Here is a 19,884-nt window from a genome sequence, read left to right on the forward strand (position 1 = left end):
TTTCACGTCTGTCCTCTTATCTTTTGCTTCCTTTCTGTTTTTTCCTTTCTTTGTTGTTGTTGTTGGGTTTTTTTTTTTTCTTCCAATTTCCTTTGCTTTTTACTCGACCAAAGCTGAGACAGTAGCAGCTGGTTAGTGGGGTGTCCGAGGGCTGGGTCCATCCAGCTCCTGCCCCCCATGCATCTCCTGTGGGGACACGGCGGGCAGATGGTCGCCCCCCAGAGCAGGGAGGGGCCCCGTGGGCAGCCTGGCTTCCATCCACCATCACACACTCATCCCATGTCTTCTTTTAAAAAGACGCCTCCGCAAGTCCCGGGGGCCAGGTCCCACTGTCAGTGGCAGCCCCTAAGAACTGTCCTTTGGTCCGAGAGCTCAAGGCCCTGCGTGTCACGTTTCATGCGGCAGATTTCTGGGTTTTATTCTCTTCCCCCCAGAATTGGGGAGCAGACACCTGGGGAGGGGGGGAGCGTCCCGCCTGGGACACCTCCCCAACGGCTTCATGGGGACCACGTTGTCCCTCTGCAGCCTGCCCCCAGCTGTGTGCCCTGCTGAGTAGGTGGTGCCGTCTTGGGCCTGTGTGTCCCCCCCCGCCGCCCACCCCAGGAAAGGCCACAGGCAGAATAAGGCAGAAACACCGGGACCCAGACCGCTTCCCCCCTTCCCCAGCTCTGCAGTTCAGGTTGGTACTCCAGGCACGGGGCAGGGCGCACAGGGCGCTGTGTTGTTTTTTACATGTGTGAGACTAACATGTTCTCAAACCCCATCCCCTCCCACGCCTGCTGCCCCCCACCACCCATGGGAGGCCCCCCACCTGACCCTGGGGTCCAGCCGTGCTGTGGAACAGGACAGAGAGGCCTCCCAGATATATGCAAGTTGTCCTCACGCCTCTCTGGGACGAGAGCATGGGATCCTGACCAGGGTGGAAAATGAGGTGCGGAGGGGCCGGAAGACCCGGCCCTGTCTGAGGAGAAGGGGGTCAGGGGGCCCCCAGGCCTGGGTCCGCCACCCAGGCTCCTGCCGAGTTCTGAACCCAGACCCCCGCCCCCCGCCCTGAGCTAGACAATCAGACCCAAGAGGAACCCCGAAGGAGACGTGGGGGGGTGTCTGCACCCCCCCAAGCAGCAGACAATTCCAGCCTCAGCCCCACACATCCCGGTCTCTGCTCTGGAACCCTCTGTCTGTCCGCAGGGCCGGCAGCGGGGTAGGCGGGAGCCTGGGCTGGGAGCAGCTCCCGCCCTGTGCGCGCTGCGGCCCGAGGACCCTGTCCCCACTCTGGCTTCTCCCACGGTACTTTGACCCCCGGTGTAGGCTGTACTATACACACACACACATATATGTATAAATATATATAATTTTGGAGTTTTTCCTCGTGATACAGGTTATACAGTGGCTACTTTTTGTTTTGACCCGGATTCCCTGAGACCCCGGTTTCTACTTTTCTTCGCGGAGGGTGTTGGTAGAGAGGTCCCGCAGGCCCATCCTCACATCCAGCTTCCTCCGCATTACCCCGTCTTTCCCCGTTCCTGCCCCTCTGGACACGTGAGAGTGTCCCACCTCTGAACTGACCCGGCCTCCCCCGTCCGCCCGTCCCCGCGCTGGCCCCCACCCCCACCCCCCAGGCGGGGCAGGGAGCCAGACCCCAAGCCGTACCAGTGGGACTTGTTGCCAGCGATACCAAAACAAGACTTTCCCAAGCAGTGCCTCACATGTCTGCTGGTGTGGCTTTGGGGTTCTCCTCCCCTGTTCCCCAGGGCCCCCTCCCCAGGCCTCAGGAAAGAGGAGGTGGGATCCAACAGGAGTCAGGGCCGGACAGGAAGGAAGTCACGCACCCCCAAGCTACTGCCCTCCCCACAGCCCTCCACTCACACCTCCTGGCTAGAAGGGGACCCCTGGGAAGGGGACAGGAGCTGTCCCAGCCCCCTCCCGTGGGAACCCCCAAAATCTACTCCCCAACACCCCATCCTCCCATGTTGGGTCCCAGCCAGGCCTCCAAAACCAAAGTCCCTTCAAATTCGGGGGTCCTGGCCTTTGCCCCCAGCTTCCTGCCCTCCCACCCCCAGGACCCCACATGGGGGAAGACAAGAGAGTCTGAGGGACAGAGCGCATAGCGCAGGGAGGAAGGACAGAGACCCACCTGACTGAGTTTCCTTTCTTTTTCCTTTTCTTTCCTTCCTTCCTTCCTTTCGCTCTTTGAAAAACTTTTTGGTGGTGTTGCTCTTCGTTTTCATTCTTTTCCCTCCAAGATATTTTTTGAGGTTCCCCCCCCCCATTTTGTATTTTACTGATATTACCAGGATAGTTTACTCTGTCTCTCGCTTCCTGCTTGCCACACACCGGATCTCTCTCTCTCTCTCTCACACACACACACACACACACCCCATGCACACACACCCCATGCTCGTGACCCAGGTCAGGAGAAGGTCCAGGCTGGGTCTGCTGCCCGCCGCCCCCTTCCCCTCCGGGACGGGGACTGGGGGGATGCCTGGCAGACCAGCCGGACTCCTCCCTTGCCCGGCTCGCCCGCCTGCCCCCCCCCTCACAGCATACTCTGGTCATAACCTTGTATATTACGCAGTCATTTCGGTTTTTGCAGACGCGCCTACCTAAGTACCATTTACAGAAAGTGACTCTGGCTGTTACTATTTTGTTTGTTTGTTTCCCTATGCAAAAAAAGAAAAAGAAAAAAAAAGAAAAAAATGAAACAAGGGGGGTTCCATAAAAGATTCAATAAAAAGCAAAAAAAAAAAAGACAAAAGAAGGAAGAAAAAAATGTATAAAAATTAAACAAGCTATGCTTTGACTCTCACTAACTGTCCTGGGTCCTCCTTTCTGTGCTGTGTGGGTTGTTCGGTGCCAGAGTGAAGGGAAGGGGCTGAGACCTTTGTGCCCATCCAGTGGCCCCCAGGGGCCCTCCACAGTGCCCGGGGATGTTTGTTGACAGGGATGCTCCTGGGGTGCTGCGCAGCCCCCCACGGCACCTAGGGTGCCCCCGCAGAGAGCGATCTGGCCCCATGTCTGTGTCCGCAGAGCCCACAGGAGGGACCTGCTTTACACACTGACTTTGGTGAGCTCTGGGTCCAGGTCCTTCCTGCAATGCCCCTGGCGCTCCAGTGGTCCCCCCGCTCCTACAAGGGGCCATTTCACACCCCTGAACCTTGGCTCCTGCTATTTTGCTGCTCATCACTGCCTCCCCACTCTACGCAGACCCTTCAGCTCCCACAACGACATCCTCTTCCTCCAGAAGGCCAGCCCACCTTTCCCCAGTCTAGCTTCCTCCCCGACCAGCCTCAGATCTCCCCAGGGCCTTCAATCAACAAACTCCATGGGCATCTATGGAGCCCCTTCTCTGTGCCAGGAAATTCTGCCTCCCCCTCCCACCCCCGGGCTCCCAAGGACAGAAGCTGGCACACAGTCAGTGCTCCATAAATGTACAGAATGCTTTCCCTCTTTTTCCACCTGGCAAACTCCCATTCATTCAGCAGAGATTTCCTGAGCATCTGCTGAGTACCAAGTACTGGGGACACAGCAGGGAACAAAATGCCCAAAATAACCTGCCTTCATAGCCCTTACAGTTCCAAGTTGGGAAGATGCATGGTAAACAATAAAAATAAGTAAAATATATATCAGAGGAGGTAAGTGCCAAAGAAGTAAAGCAAAGTAAGGGATAGGAGAGTGGGTCTCACATGAGGTAACACTTAAACAGAGACGAATAGAATGAGGGGAAACAACCTCCTGGAAATCTGACAGATGAGTGTTTCAGGCAGAGGGCACAGTCTGTGCAAAGGCCCTGGGGTAGGACCCTGCCTGGCATGTTGGATGAACAGCCAGGAGGCCCGTGTGACTGGAGCAGAATAAGGGACCAGGGGAGGAGGGGATGGGACAGGTCCTGCAGGGTCTTGTGGGCCTCGGGGAGGACCTGGGCTTTTACCCCAGGGAGGTGGGAGCCCTGGAGGGCTGTGGGCAGAGGACGGCAGGACCTGACTTCATTCTAACAACCTCTGGTCCCGGAGGCCTTCCCCACCTGCCTGGGCAAAGCCCCTGTTCACCCTCCCAGCTCCCAGCCCCCAATCCCTCCCAGCCCAGCCCTGATCAGTCAGGCCTGGCAGCAGTCCTGTCCAGTTCTTCCCCCAACCCCGGCAGCCACGGGGGCTTCTCAGAGGCTGGGGTCAGAGAGGAGGGAGGCTTACAGCACAGGAGCATCGCGCATGTGAGGGGCAGTCACTTCCCTTTCTTGGGGGGGCTGGGATCTGTGAGTCCTGGCCCATCATCCTCCCCCCATTTCAAGTCCCCCAGAGACCTCCGAGGAACCCCAAGATGGGCAAGCAAAGCTCTCTGCTGCACAAGCTCCTTCCAAACTGCAACAGACCCACCCAGGAGGGACGATTATATCCCTTTTTACTGATGGGGACACCGAGGCACAGAGAGACAAGACACTCAGAGGGACCCAGGCACAGTGCCCTACACTACACACAGATGCACTGCCCCACGCCGCCGCCCAGACAGGAACAGACGACAGTCGTCGGGGGATGGGGTCCTAGGCCCCCCAGATCCCGCACGTCCCCTTCCCACGCCCCATCCCCAACGGGGCTGGGTGCTTCTGCCCTCAGCAGCGCGGTTCTGGCGCCCCCTTGTGGACGGGACGAGGATCTGGATCCAGAAGCCGGGTCTTGGGGGGAGGGGCCCCCAACCACCTGCGCCCCAACCCCCACCGTCCAGCCCCTTCCCGCAGCGGGAAAGGGGGCGCTAGCAAGAGCTTCTTCTGCGGGGTGAAAGTTCAGCCTGTTGTGGGGGCTCAGACAGGGTTGGGGGCTCATCTGGGGTAAGGGCTCAGGTGGGATGGGGGTTCAACCAGGGGTCGGGAATTCAGCTACGGTTGAGGGGTTCAGTCAGGGTTAGGGGTCAGTCAGGGCTAAGGGGCTCAACCAGGGGTGGGGGCCTCGGCTGGGGTTGGGGGGTCAGTCAGGGCTGTGGGGCTTAACCAGGGCTGGGGGACTCAGCCGGGGTAGGGGGTCAGTCTGCGTCGGGGGGCTCAGCCTGGGTTGGCGTCCTCAGACAGGAGGTCGGGGCTCAGCTGGGTCGGGGTGGGGAGCAATCTGACCCTCGATCTCAAGGAAAGCCTCCATGTTTTTTAGACATTGGCCCCTGAAGTGATGTAGTTCTTGGCTTTGGGGGGCCGTCCCAACACTGCAAGCTGTTTGCCATCCCTGGGCCCCCAACTCAATGCCCTGAAAGGGGGGCAGGCTTGTGACAGCCACAAAACGCCCCCCACAATTTCCAGACGCCCCTGGGGGAGAAGTCTCGCCCCGTGGAAAGAGAGGAGTCACACAGCCCCGCCCTTCTCCCCTCCCCCCCCCCCCCCCGCGACCGCAGCGCCGCCTCCCACCCGGACCCTCCGGACCCCCCCCCATCCGAACCCCCGGACCAGAAGCAAAGGACGCGGGGGTGCCAGAGATGCAGTCTGAACACGCACCCTGTGCCCTCCTAGATCCCCCAGGCCTGGGGGGGGGCGGTCTCCCACACCATTTCAGCATAACAAAAAGCTGACATTTACTAGACACCTTTTGGGTTTCGGGGCTTCTGTGCTTGGGATCTTCGTGGACAGTATTTCATTTAATCCTCATGACAACTCAGAAAGGATCAAGTTACTGTCCTCCCCCTTTTACAGGACAAGACACTTAGGCACAGAGAGGTTAAGTTACATGCTTAGGGCCACACAGCAATGTGCAGCCGCCCGCGGGAGTGCAGCACGGGAAGAGGGGCTGAGGACGCCGTCTCCTCCCACCCTCAGCATCCGCACCCAAGCACAGCTAGCAGACAGTGATGAGAAAACCAGCGCCCGGTGAGAGGGCCCTCAGCTCCCAGGAAACGGCCACGTGCTGCCCCCCTGCCCCAAAGTTCAGGCCCAGGAGCAACAAAACAAAAGCAAGACGGCCGGAGGGCTGGACCTGCTCTGGGGCCCGGAAAACACCACAGGGCCTTTGCACGGTTTCCCCCCACCGGACCTCTTCCCGGCTCAAAGGGGAAGGGGGTGCTTGGGAAGGGGGTGTATAAATGCCCAGGTAAATGCAAAGCGGGGGACTTGGGGTGGGGCCTGAGCGCTCCTCATTCAGGGACACTTCACCTGAACCCCGCATGGAATAATTTCGCTGGCCCCAGGACCAGGTCTCTGCTTGTAGGCTGCAGAGCGGGCACTGGCGTCCCTGGGAGGCCTGCCTGGAGGAGGCCAGGCTGGGAAGGTGGGAGGAGGCCAGGCTGGGAAGGTGGGAGGAGGCAGGTGGGAAGACGTCATTCAGAGGAGCTTGCCACTCTTTCGTGGTCTGGAGGCCCCTCTTTCTCCTCCAGCTCCAGCCCCCCGTTGCCCTCTGCTTCTCTCTCCTCCTCTCTCACGGTCCCCTCTTCCTTCTCTTTCTTGCTGTGGAGACAAGAAGGGTCCAGAAAACCTCACTTAATAAGGAGTTACACTGTCCAGGCCTCTTGCGATTCACCCAGAACCTCTGAGTCCTGCACTCTCATCGTTCCCATTGTGCGGAGGCCGTGCTGAGGCTCAGACAGGTTAGGACACCTGTCCTGTTTGAACAAGAAGGAAGTGCGGGGAGCTCATGCGTGAGCTACGGGAGCCTGAACCTGACTCTTCACATCTGGCCTTCCTGGCTTCCCGGGTCTCAGAACTGTGTGTGAGGGAACAGGCAGAGAGATGGGGAGATGGATCGATTGATGGGTGGCTCGGTGAATGAGTGGATGGGTGGACGGATGAACAGATGGACATGCAGACGGGGCTGGGGGGGAGGTGGACAGAGGCGCAGACAGTGGGATGGACACACAGAGGAATGGATGGACGGACGGAGGGAGGGATAAATGCGTGAGGCTTGAGGGGAGGTGATAAGGACTTCAGGGATCCCATCTGAAACACATATGAGCGATGGGGTCTCAGGGAAGCCACCTCGTTTTTCAGGTAGGGAGTCAGGAGGGAAGTCAGTGAGGTTATATGAGGCCCTATCAGTTCTGAATCAAAGAATTGCCCCCTGGCCCTGCCTCCTCCGAGGCTCAGAGAGGAGAGGGGAGGGAAGGGGCTCTGAGCCCCCAGTTCAGCAGGGGAGGGACTCACACAGGAGGGGGGCCTACCTGTCACGGGGCTGGCTGCACCAGATGGCATAGACCATGATGAGGACGAAGATGAGGAAGAGGGCGGCCAGTACGGCCCCGAGCCCCACCAGCCACGGCTTCCTCTGGGCCACTGCGGGCAGAGTGGGGCGGGGTCAGCGGCTGGGCCACCAGCTGGGGGCTCCCTTCCCACCCCCTCTCCCTGCGGAGGCCTTACAGGGTTGGGCCTGAACCGGCCGCGGGACCAGAGATGCCAGAAGGGAGACTGGGCCAGCAGTCATCCAGAATCTGTCCATCCTTGTCCGTCTGTCCTGGCCTCTTCCCAGCGGGGCCCAGGGTGCCACCCCATTAGAGGAGGAAGCGGCCCGCCCCGGACACCCCAGGGCAGGGTGTGGCCAGTGCCGCAGGAAGTAGGGGGGTGGGGCCCCCTTCCCTGGATTCTGGGTATGCTGGGGAGGGGTCCGGCGTCCCAGGCATCCCAGCACCCTGTCTCCCAGAGGCCCACCCTGGCCCCCTCACTCCCCACAGCCAGAGCCATGGGAGAGGCTCAGGAAAGGTGGGGAACGCGTTTCCTGAGCACCTACTATGCGTCAGGCCTTGCAATGGTTCTTAAGCCCCAGCACCTGCTTCAAGCTTCCTAACGCTTGTCCTCAGGTTGCAGATGAGGGACTACCTCCCCGGGGGGCCACACAGCATTCCAGAGGGACACCGTTCTCCCAGCTAGGAACCACAGCCAGCAACGGACACCCGGCGCTCCAACCCTCTCCTATCCTAGGACATTAACCTCCAAATCTGACCTTAGCCAGAGCCTACAAACTCCCTCATCGTTTGGGCAGCCTGGGCTTCATCCCAGCTCTGCCAAGAGCAACGCTCGAGACCTGGCCAGTGGCCATCTTTCTTTCTACGCCTCAGTATTTTCAGCTGGAAAATGGGACTACTTGTGTACTGATGGAGACTGAGGATTAAGATGCTGGGCGCTCCCTGGGAGCATCTATGAGGGCGTGTAGTACCTTGCTTTTATTTATTTATGTTTTTTCCACCCCCTGGTGGACGATCCTGGAAGTGTTCTAGCAGCCTTGGGGGTTACATCCTACCAACAACCCCAGCGACCCGCCCCAGAACCCAGCCCGAATGCCAGCCTTTATCAAGGTCCTTATTAAGAAATGGTTAATATCCAGGGCAAGGTCCAGGGCCTGGAGAAAATGAGGTGAAAGGAGTGGCTGGAGACTGGGAGGAGAAAGTACTTGTCCCTTCCCAGGGGGGCGCAGAGCCCCGGGGGCACACAGCCTCCCGGACACAGTTCCCCGGGAATGGAGTCATGTGAGCCTAGACGAGGGGTGGGGTAGCAAGGATTTCCCAGGATACGGCACTCTCGGGGCTCAAAGTCCAAGGCTCAGGGCAGCAAAATCAAGATTGCAGGGAGAGGGCTGAGTGTGCCCAGGGCATCTGGGCACGGTGCAGCCTGCTCTACCAGACCTGACCCCAACCCCAAAAGCTGCCTCCCCCACGGGGAAAACTGTGTCCCAAGAGACAACAGGAGCCCTTCTGAAGGGCTCTTATCAATTCTTTAATGCAGGTCTCCAAAAGGCAGCCCCTGCCCCACGTTGGTCCCCAGGCTGAGTGGGGGGGAGGGGAGGTTCTGGCCAACAGATATCAGGGAGAGGGAAAAGAAATCAGGCAGTGGGCAGAAGTAGGTGGAGCCATGAGATGGTGAGGGCTTGGGGGTTTCTCCACAACCAAGAACGCGCTCCCAGTGCAAGAAGAATCACTAGGCAGTCAAGTCAGGAAGGGGGGTGCATAAAGCGCACGCACGCAGCACACAGAGCCCCCCTGGGGGGCAGGGCAAGTCCCACCCCTCTTCATTCGGTATTCGCAGCTCTACATGCAGTTATTACGGTGGCTTCATGTCCAGATCATCGCTTACACGATGTGAAAGGGGCATCTCGGGGCGGCTCCTGGAGGAAGTCGGTGTCGAGTCCTCACATGGCTGTGCTCATGACTTTCCCATCACCTCTGGACTCCTCTTTCTCCTCCAGCTCCAGCCCCAAGTTTCTCTCTCCTTCTTTCTCAGCCTTCTTGCCCTTCTTGTCCTTTATCTCCCCTTTCCTCTCCCTCTTGCCTTCTTCACTGTAGGGATACAAAGGGCCCAGACCACAGTGAGAAACAGTCTCATTTAACTGACACATACCTGTGCCAGGTGTTCTACACCTTTGTTGAATTCTCAAACAGTCCTCATGAGGAAGCCTTGCTATTTCCATTTCACAAAGGCAGACACTAAGACTCAACCATCCCATGGATGGACAGGTGGATGGAGAATGGATGGATGGACGATGGATGGATGGATGGGAGGATGGATGAATAGGTAGATAAGTAGAGAGGTGAATAGAAGCTTGCATGGATGGATGAATAGGTAGTGTAGTAGGTGAATAGATTAATTAGAAGAAGGAAAGAATGATGGGTCAATGGATGGATGGATAGGAGTGTAGATGGGTGGATGGGTAGATAGCTCACTGGGCTGATGAGTGGGGGAAATGGGTGGGTGGATGGATGGGTGGGTGAGAAGGTAGATGGGTGGGTAAGGGAATGAATGGATGGATGGTTGGATAGATGATGGGCAGATAAGTGGTTAGGTGAATGGATAGCTTCACGGAGAGATGAATAAATGAATGGGAAGATGAGTGAGGGAACAGGAGGGAAAAGAGAATGACAGATCAATGGATGGGAGTATAAATGGTTGGATGGATGGCAGTGTAGACAGGTGGATGGATGAATGGATTAATGGGTTACTGGGTAGGGAGATTGATGGATGAATGATAGATGGTTGGAAAGTGAAGTGTGGGTAGGCGGATGGATGGATGGATGGATGGATGGATGGATGGATGGATGGGTGGATGGATGGATGGGTGGATGGATGGGTGGATGGATGGATGGGTGGGTGTATGGATAGATGGATGGATGGAGGGATGAACAAAGCAGGGAGAAAACTACCAACATGGGAGTCCAGGAGAGTCACCCACCCGATCACATGCTCATGCACAGAACCCTACACAATCCCACACCACGGTCTTGTTCAACAGACCTACTGTGCTCCAGGCCCCGTGCTGAGCACTGGGAACACAGCCAGGACCAAAGCTAAGTTCTCTTGTCTATTGAAAGCTACCAGCTAGCGTGGAGAAAGGGGCAAATGACTAAGATCATTTCAGCTGGTGATAAGTGCAAAGAAGAATGCACAGTTGGGGGACATAGAGTGTCAGGAAGGCTGGTGGTCAGGGTGGGCTTCTGTGAGGAGGAAATATCTGAGCCAGGACTGAAGGAGGAGCCAGCCAGAAGATACAGGAAAGGGTGTTCCAATCAGCGAGAACAGTATGTGCAAAGGCCCCGGGGCAGGAATGTGCTTGAAGAGTTGAAGAGCAGAAAGGGGTCATCTGTGCACACCCATCCCTCCCCACACCCAGAGGGGGCTCCCACAAAACCCCTGACCCCGCACACACCCACACATGCTCACACGAGCAGTACCTCAGGGCCACGTCCTGATACGGGTTGGACTCCATTTTGAATGCGGACTCCTCGTCCTCAGCTCTGCGGGAGAGATAGAGATAGAGGGGTGAAGGTGGGTGAAGGGCAGGAGGTAGCCTTCACAGTCTCCCCTGGCTGGGGCTCATGAACTGCGCCAAGCCAGGCAGATGGGCGGCATGGTTGTCCCGGACTGAGAGGCTGTGAGGTGGCGGGGATGGGGGGGGGGGTCTGAGCTGGAACAGGGAAACAGGGAGATGGCGGAGGCGGGGGAAGGACCAGAGAGAGTCAGGAGCGGGAGGGGTGCCCAACACTTTGGGGAGAGGAGGAGGACAGGGACAGCGGCTGTGGGGAGTGGGGAGAGGGGCTCCCACCTCGTACTGGAGCACCAGACGTGGTTGACCAGCATGAGGATGAAGACGATAAACAGGAATCCCACGACGGCAGCCAGGCCCACCAGCCAGGGCTTCAGGCGATACTGCAAGGCTGTCCGAAGGTGGGGCAGGTGGGACTCAGAGATGGGGCAGGGCTGGGGCCTGCCCCCGAAAGGGAAGAGGGGAAGGCTGCTGGGGGATGCTCAAGCCAATGGGGTCTCGGAAAGGGGCCGGGCGTCAGAGACCAGTTCTAGAGAAGGGGAGGGGGCTAGGTGCATCTCAGGGATGGGAGAGAGGCCCAGAGGGAGTGTGGGGGCTGGGGGGCTCCAAGAGGGTCCTGACCCCATTTCTCCTCTGCCTGCCCCCTCCTTTCAGAGGTCTCGGTTCCTCATCATGAAAAATGGGGAGATGGTGAGCCTATGAATGAGCCCCTCCCACGACCCCTCCCCCCCGCCTCTGCCCACCCCCCACCCCAGGTCCAGGTCGGAGCCCTACCCTGTTGAGCCTCTGCAGGTGACAGGAGCAGGGCGCTGAGCAGGAGAAGGGTCTCCAGGGTCTCCATGGTCGTGGAAGAGCCAGCAGCCGTGCAGTCAAGGTTAGCTGGGTGAGGCCCTGCCCAGCCCCTGATATGGTGGCAGGCGGGCCTAGGGGCGGGGCTGGTCCAGACCCGGAGGTCAGACTCTGGACCTGGTATAACAATTAACGCGGGGAGTCCAGCCCCCCCACCCTGTGCCCTACCCCAGGACCCAGCCTCCAGGTCCCCCAGGCTCCGTGCCGCAGTGGCCAGGCCGAGATGGGCCTGGGCTCAGGGCTGCCAGGCATCATTGTGTCTCCTTCTCTGAACACCCCACAAAATGTTTCTGTCTCCATTTTCAGAGAAGCCCAAGGAGGCCAGGAGCACAGAGGTCACGCAGAAATAGCTGGAGCCGGGATCTGAGCCCAGATCTCCCCCACCACTGGCTTAAACTGCCTCATCCTGGCTCCCAGACCCCTGGGGACCCACACCCAATACTGGGATGAGCACAGGGACAAGAAGTGATGGGCCACGTGGCCCACTATCCATCTCCAAACCCAGGCATGCCCTGATGGCCGGAGAATGGGACGCCCAGGTAGCGGATGACTCAGGCTGCAGGCTCTCCTGTCCATCAACCTTGGTCCCTGGCTGATTAGATAGGGAGCCCTGCCCAGGAGAAGGAGCACCTCACCCCAGCTGCCACTGGACAGCCACGGCCCAGGCATGTGGCAGGAAGCCCCGACCGGGGGGCGGGGGGCTCTGCAGGGCCCTTGGGGGCTGGGGGGGGTACGAGTGTCACTGCACACATCTTTAAGGAGCACCCATGCATCCCTGGGGCCTCCTGCCTCCCTGAGGTCTATCATCACTGCGCAAGGGGCCATCCAGTAGAGTGATGGAGCTCAGGCACCTGCTCAGAGCGAGCCCATCTCAACCACCCGAGTGGTGCCTACGAAGCTCCTACCGTGTGCCCTGTCTGTGCCAAGCTCAGAAGGGAGGCAGGAAGCCTCAGACACTGTCCTCTGGGAGTTCTCAGGTTAGCTGGGAAGTCAGGACCCCCAGAAACCAACATATCTGGTGGGCAGAGCAGCAGAGCTGGGGAGGAGGTGGGGGGTGGGGTTGGAGCAGATTCGGGAGAGCAGGGCCAGAAGCCCGCCTTGGGGCTTCTGCGTTCGAAGGCAGGTCACGGAACTGGCCTCTTGCTGCAAAAAGTTCTCTCTGCTCCAAGCAAGTCATTTCCGGGCTTTGTGCCTCCATGTTCCCATGTGTTAAATGGGGGTGAAAAGTCCTGGCCTGTGAGGATTAAATGAAGTAATACGTGGAAAAGGCTCACTGAGCACAACAGCAGGGACACACTAAGCACTCAGTAAGGGTTAGCCACCATTGTTACTCTTCGAAAAACTCTTCTTGGTGGAGGTTGGGCAGAATCAGGCTCTGGGGCTACGGGGGGAGCAGGAGTGTGGAAAGTGCCAGTGACCAACCACTGGAACCTGCCAGCCAAGAAAGAGAACATTCTCTGCCAAGACGGGGCAGATCAGTGGAGCAAGGGATCCAGCGTGCACAAGTCCGGTCTACACAACTGCCAAAGGGGTTCAAACCCAGGTACCGGGCCAGAGGGCAGGGCCCGGCTCAGTCCAGCCTCCAGAAGGAGCTTCGAGCAGGTGGGTCCTTGAAGGCAATGGAAGGGCGGCGGGGAGCCGGGGCGGGGGCTTCTGCAGGGGCTGCGTCGCCACCCCCGCCAGGGTCCTCATCACCCCGCCAGGCCAGGGCCAGCTGCAGGTCCAGCTCTTCCAGATCCTCACCCTCCAGGCTCGAGCGCAGTTCCCGAGGGGCGTCTTCCTGCTCTGGCTTCGGGCCGAAGGCCCAGTCTGCAGTAGGACGCTGGTGAGGAGCCTCCCGGGGCCTCATCCACCCTCTGTCCCCTCCCTGTTTGCGAGAGGCCCTTGCATCCCGCCCCCCCCACCCCCCGGCCCCGAGCGGCCCAGCACTGTCCCAAGCAGGGCTCGTGGTGGGTAGCAGCTCACCGGCCAGGTCATGGGCGAGGTCCTTGATGAGATGACCCACAATGGCATATGCCACGGCCACCACCAGAAGTGCCGCCAGCAGCAGGTACAGCGCATACCTGGGCAGGCGGATGGCATCCAGGGGTGGTGGGCGGTACTCCTCATACAGCGGTGGGGCCGGGCTCCAGCCCTCCATCCCCTGCTCGACTGCCAGCCCTGGCATGATGGCCACCTGGGGCAGGAGAGGCCCGGAGGTGACCTGCGTGGCGGAAGTATTCAGGGGCTTTGGGTAAGAGGATTGGGGCTCCTCCAAGGCTACCATCTGCCTGGATTAATCACTTCCGCCCAGCGGCCCCCCTCCCTCATTCAGCTCCAGCTGACGAGGCCGGTACTCTGCACGTCCTTCCCCCACCTCAGGGCCTTTGCTCGAGCTGTTCCCTCTTCTGGGAACATCCCTGCCTTCATGGAGCTGACATTCAAGATAGGGGGATACACTGAGAAAAACATAACCTTGAGTGAGTGATGTATTGAGTTAGAAAGTGAAGAGTGGCATTGGGGTGGCTCAGTCAGTTGAGCATCCGACTCTTGATTTCAGCTCAGGTCATGATCACGAGTCATGGGATAGAGTCTGAAGTCGGGTTCTGTGCTCAGCAGGGAGTCTACTTCTCTCCCTCTCTCTCTCTCCCTCTCCCTCTGCCCCTCCCCAGCACCCTGCTTACGCATGTGTGTGTGCATGTATGTGCACGCGCACTCTCTTTCTCTCTAACATAAATAAATAAAATCTAAAAAGAAAAAAGAAGAGTGGTATTGGGGTGGAGGTACCATGGTTGGGACTACTAAGAAGGGAGTTGAAGCTTAAACTAGGGTAGCCAAGGCCATATGAAGATGCATGTGAGCAGACCCAGAGGAGGAAGAGAAGCATGTATGGGACTACCAGGCGGAAGAGCAGTCCATACAGAGTGCACAACACATGCAAAGGCCCTGGGGAAGGACTGGGCCTGGCGTGTTGGAGAAGAGCAAGGAGGCCTGTGTACCTGGAGCAGAGTGAGCAACAAGGTGATGGGGAGGAGGGAAGGATAGGGAGGGCGCCCCCCCTACCCAGCAAGTCATGCCGGGCCTTGGGGGTCAGGGGAGAATTTGATCTTTCACCCTGAGGGAGGTGGGAGCCCTGGAGGGCTGTGGGCAGAGGAGGGCGGGGCCTGGCTCAGTTGCCCACAGGTGGCCTCTGGTGGCCGCTGCGGAGAGGACAGACGCTGAGGGGTGAGGACAGCCGCCAGGAAGGCAGGCTGAAAGGGACTGCGGTGGTGCGGGTGAATGATAAGGGGGGCTGGAGGCCCCCCGGAGGCAGAAGAGGGTCTGCACGTCACCGTTTTTTCCAATATTTTTTTTCCTTGCCTTTACAAATACTGTTGCAACCAATTTTGCACGTTCCAAAGGTAAAACACTTTTCATATGTGTTTCCCTGGTTAGAACACTTCAGGCTTCTCACTGCGTCAGAGTAAACCCAAGTCCTTCTTCTGTCTGGGTGGCTCTCCCGCAACCATCCCCGCGGCTCCTTCCCGTACCTGCCAGGTGTTTACTCAGACGTCACCACCTGAGCCTCTGGCCACTCCTCCTAAGACTTTGCACCGCCCTTGAACTATGCTGCTTAACCAGTGTCACCACCTACCACGTATTTTACTTATTTATTTCTTGTCTGTCTCCCTCAGACAACCAGGCTCTGAGGTTTTCGAGGGTAGGGATCGCAGGCTGTCTTGTCCTCGGCCCCCATTAACTATTTGTTTTTTTTTGCTTTTTTTTAAGATTTTATTTATTTGACAGAGAGAGAGGCAGCGAAAGAGGGAACACAAGCAGGGGGAGCGGGAGAGGGAGAAGCAGGCTTCCTGCGGAGCAGGGAGCCCGATGCAGGGCTCGATCGCAGGACCCTGAGATCATGACCTGAGCCGAAGGCAGACGCTTAACGACTGAGCCACCCGGGCGCCCCCCCATGAACTATTTGTTAAGTGAACGAGGACTGAACGACTCGATCGGGTCCGAAGAAAGGACTAGACCCCTCCCTTCCCCAGCTCGAGGCCAGCCACCTGACGCCATTGGCCACGCCCCCCAGGACTTGACCACGCCCCAGGAGCACGGCGCCTGCTCCGTCGCTCCCCCGGCTCCGGCCAGAATCGGCACAAACCATTTCCACTTATCGAACTGGGTGGGGAAGCCGAAGAGAATGTCTTCCGCGGAAAGAGTGGACGTTGTCCTTCCCTTCCCTGAGGGATGTCCTTAGACTCCATCTGCTGTGTGAGTGTGAGCTGGCACCGATGCCGACCGTGCTTCCAGACCTCTCTCCTGCCGCGGAGACTTTGACTGGAACCCCCCCCAGCGCCGCGTTGGTGCCTTCCGGCCCGGTCACGTGGGCGAGAAGATGGCGGCCCCCAGAGCGTGCCGCGAGCGTCGGGGTTGGTGAAACGCTGGTGGCCGCTGTGGGCGCGGGTGGGATCGGCGGCCTCGTCTTCCCGGAGCTCGTTTGGGCGTTTCGGCTGCAGGTAGCACGGTGCGTGGCCCGGTCCTGGCGGGCGGGCACGGCGGGGAACGCCTCGTGGGGAGGTCCCGTCTCTAGGATTCGTTAGTTGGGGGTCGAGGGGCCTCCTCCTGAGGGGTTTCGAGTCCCGGCGAGCTCTTTCCCCAGGTTCTGGGGACCCTGTCGCCGGGGACTGGATTCCCAGGTTGTGGGACCCTGGGAGCCGGCGCGTGTGGGGGAGGGGGTCCCATATTGGGCGATCCCTTTCTCGAGTTTCGGGAGAACCAACGGTATGAGGGATCCAGTACTTGGGCACCCGCGTAGACAGATCTTGACGCTTCCGGTTCTTCGGGTTCTCTTCCAACGGGTGGGGTCTTGCGAGCAGCCCTGAGGGAATCCCCTGTTGGGAAGACCCCTTTCCGGGGGAGAGTTGGTTACCAGAGGTGTTTTTGTTGGGAATTCTTGGTTTAGAGAGGTCTCGGGTGGGGGCGAGAGGTCGAGGAGCCTGGTCTCCTTTTTCTCCGTCCCTTACTAGTTCATCAAGAGGCTTTCGCAGGGGTGAGCAGATTCCCAGATTCTGCTTTGGTTGGGGGCTGATCCCCTCAACCCCACGCCCACACCCTTGCCCTGCTTCCCACTGAAGAATGGGTTGAAGGTAGGAGCTGTGGGCTTCCAGGAGGCTAGGTGCGCCCTCCTGAGTACAGAGAGGTGGGTTTGGGGCTCCCTGCAGGAATATTTAATGCTAGCTCTGGTTTGTCAAATGCGTGTAAGGTGCTCCATGAACACGCCATCTTCTTCTTCTTTTTTTTTTTAAGATTTTATTTTTAAGTAATCTCTACACCCAATGTGGGGCTCAAACTAACAACCTTGAGATCAAGAGTAGAATGCTCCACCGATTGAGCCAGCCAGGCGCCCCTCCACGAGCACACCTTCATTTGCAGTAACTGTGAGGTCCACGTGCCCCTCCACCCATTTTACGAATGATACAGATTTAAACTGTGTATGAAGAGCTTAGTACCATGGTTGGTGTGCAGAGGGTGTTCAGTTCACTCAAATACGGATTGGGCACCTCCTGCCATGGTGACCGATCCCATGCTAGGCCTTGGGGACCCAGCAGTGAACAAAGTAATATAGATACCTGTGTGTGTGTGTGTACACATATGTGTGTGTAATAGATTTCTCTTTATTTTTTTAAAAGATTTTATTTATTTGACAGAGAGAGTGCACATGCACTAGCAGGGGGAGTGGGAGAGGGAGAAACAGACTCCCCGCTGAGCAGGGACCCCCCCCCCCCCGATGCGGGACTCGATCCCAGACCCTGGGATCAAGACCTGAGCCGGAGGCAGAAGCTTAACTGAGCCACTTAGGCGCCCCCAGGTTTCTTTATATATATATATATATATACACACACACACACACACGCACACACACACACACACACATATATATACACATGAAGTCCTGCCCTCCCGGCCCTTACTTTCTATAGTAAGAAACTGATCCGTGAAATACACTGGACACCAGGTGCTGTTAGATGCTGCGTGGATCACTGAAGCCGCCATAATGGGAGTGCAGGGTACGGAGGGTTTGCATGGCTACATCCGGGTGCTCAGAGAGTTCCTGCCTGCACATTGAGTGTCTGAACAGAGACTAGAAGGAAACCCGACTTGTGAGCTATTAATAGTTTTATTCCAAATGCAGAAACCAAGCCCAGAGACTTTTGCCCAAGTTCAAGTCTTGCCCTGGAGATCTGCAGCGTATTTTCTCCTCACGCTCCTCTCCCGTAGCGGGAGCTGCCTTGTTGGCCAGATTTCCCCTCACTCCCAGGAATTTAAGGACTCTGGGGATGAGTAGGCGATGAAGGGCCTTTTCCGGGTGTCTTGAGGACGACCCTGCAGAGCCTGGGAGTCAGGACTCCCGGGTCCTGTTTGCCCTTGGCTTGCTGTGTGAGCCCACACGAGTTGCTGCCCATCCCTGTAGCAGAGTCAGAGCTCAGGGCCCCTAACGCCTTGCCAGCTCCCTCACTCCTGGCTTCTGTGGTTTCTGGTTCTCCCTCCCCCGATGGTCACCCCTGCTCAGGCAGCTGCGCCTCCCTCATGAAGCCCAGTGAGCTCTGCTGACGCCACAGCACGCTTTACGAGGCGTCCGCCAGGTCTTCACTGGTCCAGAGGACAGAGATGGAGCCCCGCCTCCCAGCCTAGGCTGTGTCATTTCGTCTCAGTCCATCCACTCAACACAGCATTTGTGGTTTAGAGCTTGACTCTGGAGCCCAGCTCCCTGGATTTATAACTCCTCACACTGTTCATAAGCAAGTTATTAACCTGTGTGTCTGCTTTCTCGCCTCTAAAAGGGTGACAAGCCTGGTGCCCATCTCATATGTTTGTGGGGAAAGGTAAATGAGTCCGTGAGTGGGAGGGGCTTAGCAGAGGGGCCTGGCACATAGTACGTCCTCTGTAAATGTCAGCTGCTGTTACTGGTAGGGCTGTTTTTACTGAAGGCTTACGGACTGCTGGGAGTATGGTGGTGACTAAGAGAGACTCGGTCCCTGCCTTCAGAGTTCTGATGAGGGATAAGACCGACCATAGGCAGCTAAACTGGTAAACGTCCTATATGATATCTTGTGGTGGTAAGTGCTTTGAAGAAAAGTAGAACAAGGGAAAAGAGTGAGTAACCGTGACAACTGTGATCAGGGAAGGCTGCCCTGAGAAGGTGACATTTGAGACCCAAGAAAGTGAGAGGGTGAGCATGGGAGGCATTTGGGGAAGAGTGTTCCTGAGGAAGAGAACGACCCATGCAAAGGTCCTGGGGTAGGACTGGGCCTGGTGTGTTGGAGGAAGAGCCAGGAGGCCCGTGTGGCTGAAGCAGAGTGAGCGAGGGGGAGGAGGGGAGGGCTGGCAGGGGTGGGGGCAGGTCACACAGAGCCTTTAGGACTGTGAGGGAGTTTGAAATAACGAGGTGCCATAGGAGGATTAGGCAGGGGTCCGGTTTACATGCTGAAAGGATTTGCGCCCCAGTTACCTGTCCTGTAAATCACCCCACACTTAGCAGCTTTGAGAGCAGCAAACACTGTCTCCCACGGTTTGTGTGGACTGGGGATCTGGGCCCTGTAGCTAGGTGCTTCCGGCTCTGATCTCTCCTGAGGTCGCAGTGGGGACATCGGCCGGGGCTGCTTCAGCTGAAGGCTGGACCGGGGCTGGAGGAGCTGCTCTCAGCTTCCTGCTCGCGCTGCTTCTCCTCACTCGTAAATGAACAAATCCGTGAGCGGATGAAAAACACCGCTCACCTGGGCTCTCGGTTTTCCGCCTGTAGGTTCTTGTGCCCGGGAGGCCCTGGTTTCAGCGCAGGTGAGGCTGTGGAAGGCCTGGGCCCGTGGGCAGGAGGCAGCCGGCGGCGCCATGGTGACAGAGCAGGAGGTGGAGGCAATTGGGCAGACGCTGGTGGACCCCCAGCAGCCCCTGCAGGCCCGCTTCCGGGCGCTCTTCACCCTCCGCGGGCTCGGTGGTCCCGGAGCCATCACCTGGATCAGCCGGGCCTTTGGCGACGACTCTGCCCTGCTCAAGCACGAGCTGGCCTACTGCCTGGGCCAGATGCAGGACTCCCGGGCCATCCCTGTGCTGTTGGACGTGCTCCGTGACACCCACCAGGAGCCCATGGTGCGCCACGAGGCGGGTGAGTGGCCGGGGGGGATGCCTGACCTCCACACACACTCCCCCCCCAATCCCGTCTGCCTCACATGCCCCCTCTCCCTCCCGCGTGTTCTAGCAGGGCTTGGCAGGCTTTACCTATAAAGGGCAGGTGGTAAGATGTTCAGCCCCGTGGGCCAGACAGTCCCTGTTGCCAAGACGCAACTCTGCCCTCGTGATTAAAAGCAGC

The 19,884-nt window shown here is 58.3% G+C and overlaps 4 protein-coding genes across 7 annotated transcripts in view; 1 reads left to right on the forward strand and 3 right to left on the reverse strand.

The window, feature by feature from the left end:
* Nucleotides 1-5,559: 5,559 nt before the first annotated feature.
* LOC115944717 (small integral membrane protein 24) lies at nucleotides 5,560-7,436 on the reverse strand. The gene is made up of 3 exons (XM_031040760.2): nucleotides 7,319-7,436; nucleotides 7,123-7,234; nucleotides 5,560-6,412 (listed from the first exon to the last, which is right to left on the reverse strand). Exons 1-3 carry the CDS (start codon nucleotides 7,395-7,397, stop codon nucleotides 6,286-6,288), a joined length of 318 nt encoding a protein of 105 aa, XP_030896620.1. The 5' UTR covers nucleotides 7,398-7,436; the 3' UTR covers nucleotides 5,560-6,285.
* Nucleotides 7,437-8,644: 1,208 nt separating this feature from the next.
* On the reverse strand, nucleotides 8,645-11,827 carry LOC145723661 (small integral membrane protein 24-like). Its single transcript, XM_081832069.1, has 4 exons — nucleotides 11,484-11,827; nucleotides 10,989-11,100; nucleotides 10,618-10,680; nucleotides 8,645-9,228 (listed from the first exon to the last, which is right to left on the reverse strand). Exons 1-4 carry the CDS (start codon nucleotides 11,548-11,550, stop codon nucleotides 9,081-9,083), a joined length of 390 nt encoding a protein of 129 aa, XP_081688195.1. The 5' UTR covers nucleotides 11,551-11,827; the 3' UTR covers nucleotides 8,645-9,080.
* Nucleotides 11,828-12,137: 310 nt separating this feature from the next.
* Nucleotides 12,138-14,190, reverse strand: SMIM44 (small integral membrane protein 44). The gene has a single exon (XM_081831979.1). It carries the CDS (start codon nucleotides 13,822-13,824, stop codon nucleotides 13,129-13,131), a length of 696 nt encoding a protein of 231 aa, XP_081688105.1. The 5' UTR covers nucleotides 13,825-14,190; the 3' UTR covers nucleotides 12,138-13,128.
* Nucleotides 14,191-15,645: 1,455 nt separating this feature from the next.
* Nucleotides 15,646-19,884, forward strand: part of DOHH (deoxyhypusine hydroxylase) — a 12,548-nt gene continuing 8,309 nt past the window's right edge. Inside the window, exons 1-2 of one of the 4 annotated variants that reach the window (XM_081832276.1) lie at nucleotides 15,646-15,791; nucleotides 19,321-19,680. In XM_081832276.1, coding sequence (XP_081688402.1) covers nucleotides 19,407-19,680 — 274 coding nt within the window. In that variant the 5' untranslated portion in view covers nucleotides 15,646-15,791; nucleotides 19,321-19,406. Of the gene's footprint in view, nucleotides 15,792-15,878; nucleotides 16,045-16,094; nucleotides 16,116-19,320; nucleotides 19,681-19,884 lie in introns of those variants that run through there. The other 3 variants (XM_081832213.1, XM_081832232.1, XM_081832328.1) reach the window with 3 other exon arrangements.

This window comes from Leptonychotes weddellii, chromosome 1 (genome assembly GCF_054177405.1).
Source record: "Leptonychotes weddellii isolate Sample4059 chromosome 1, ASM5417740v2, whole genome shotgun sequence".
Taxonomy (NCBI): Eukaryota; Metazoa; Chordata; class Mammalia; order Carnivora; family Phocidae; genus Leptonychotes; species Leptonychotes weddellii.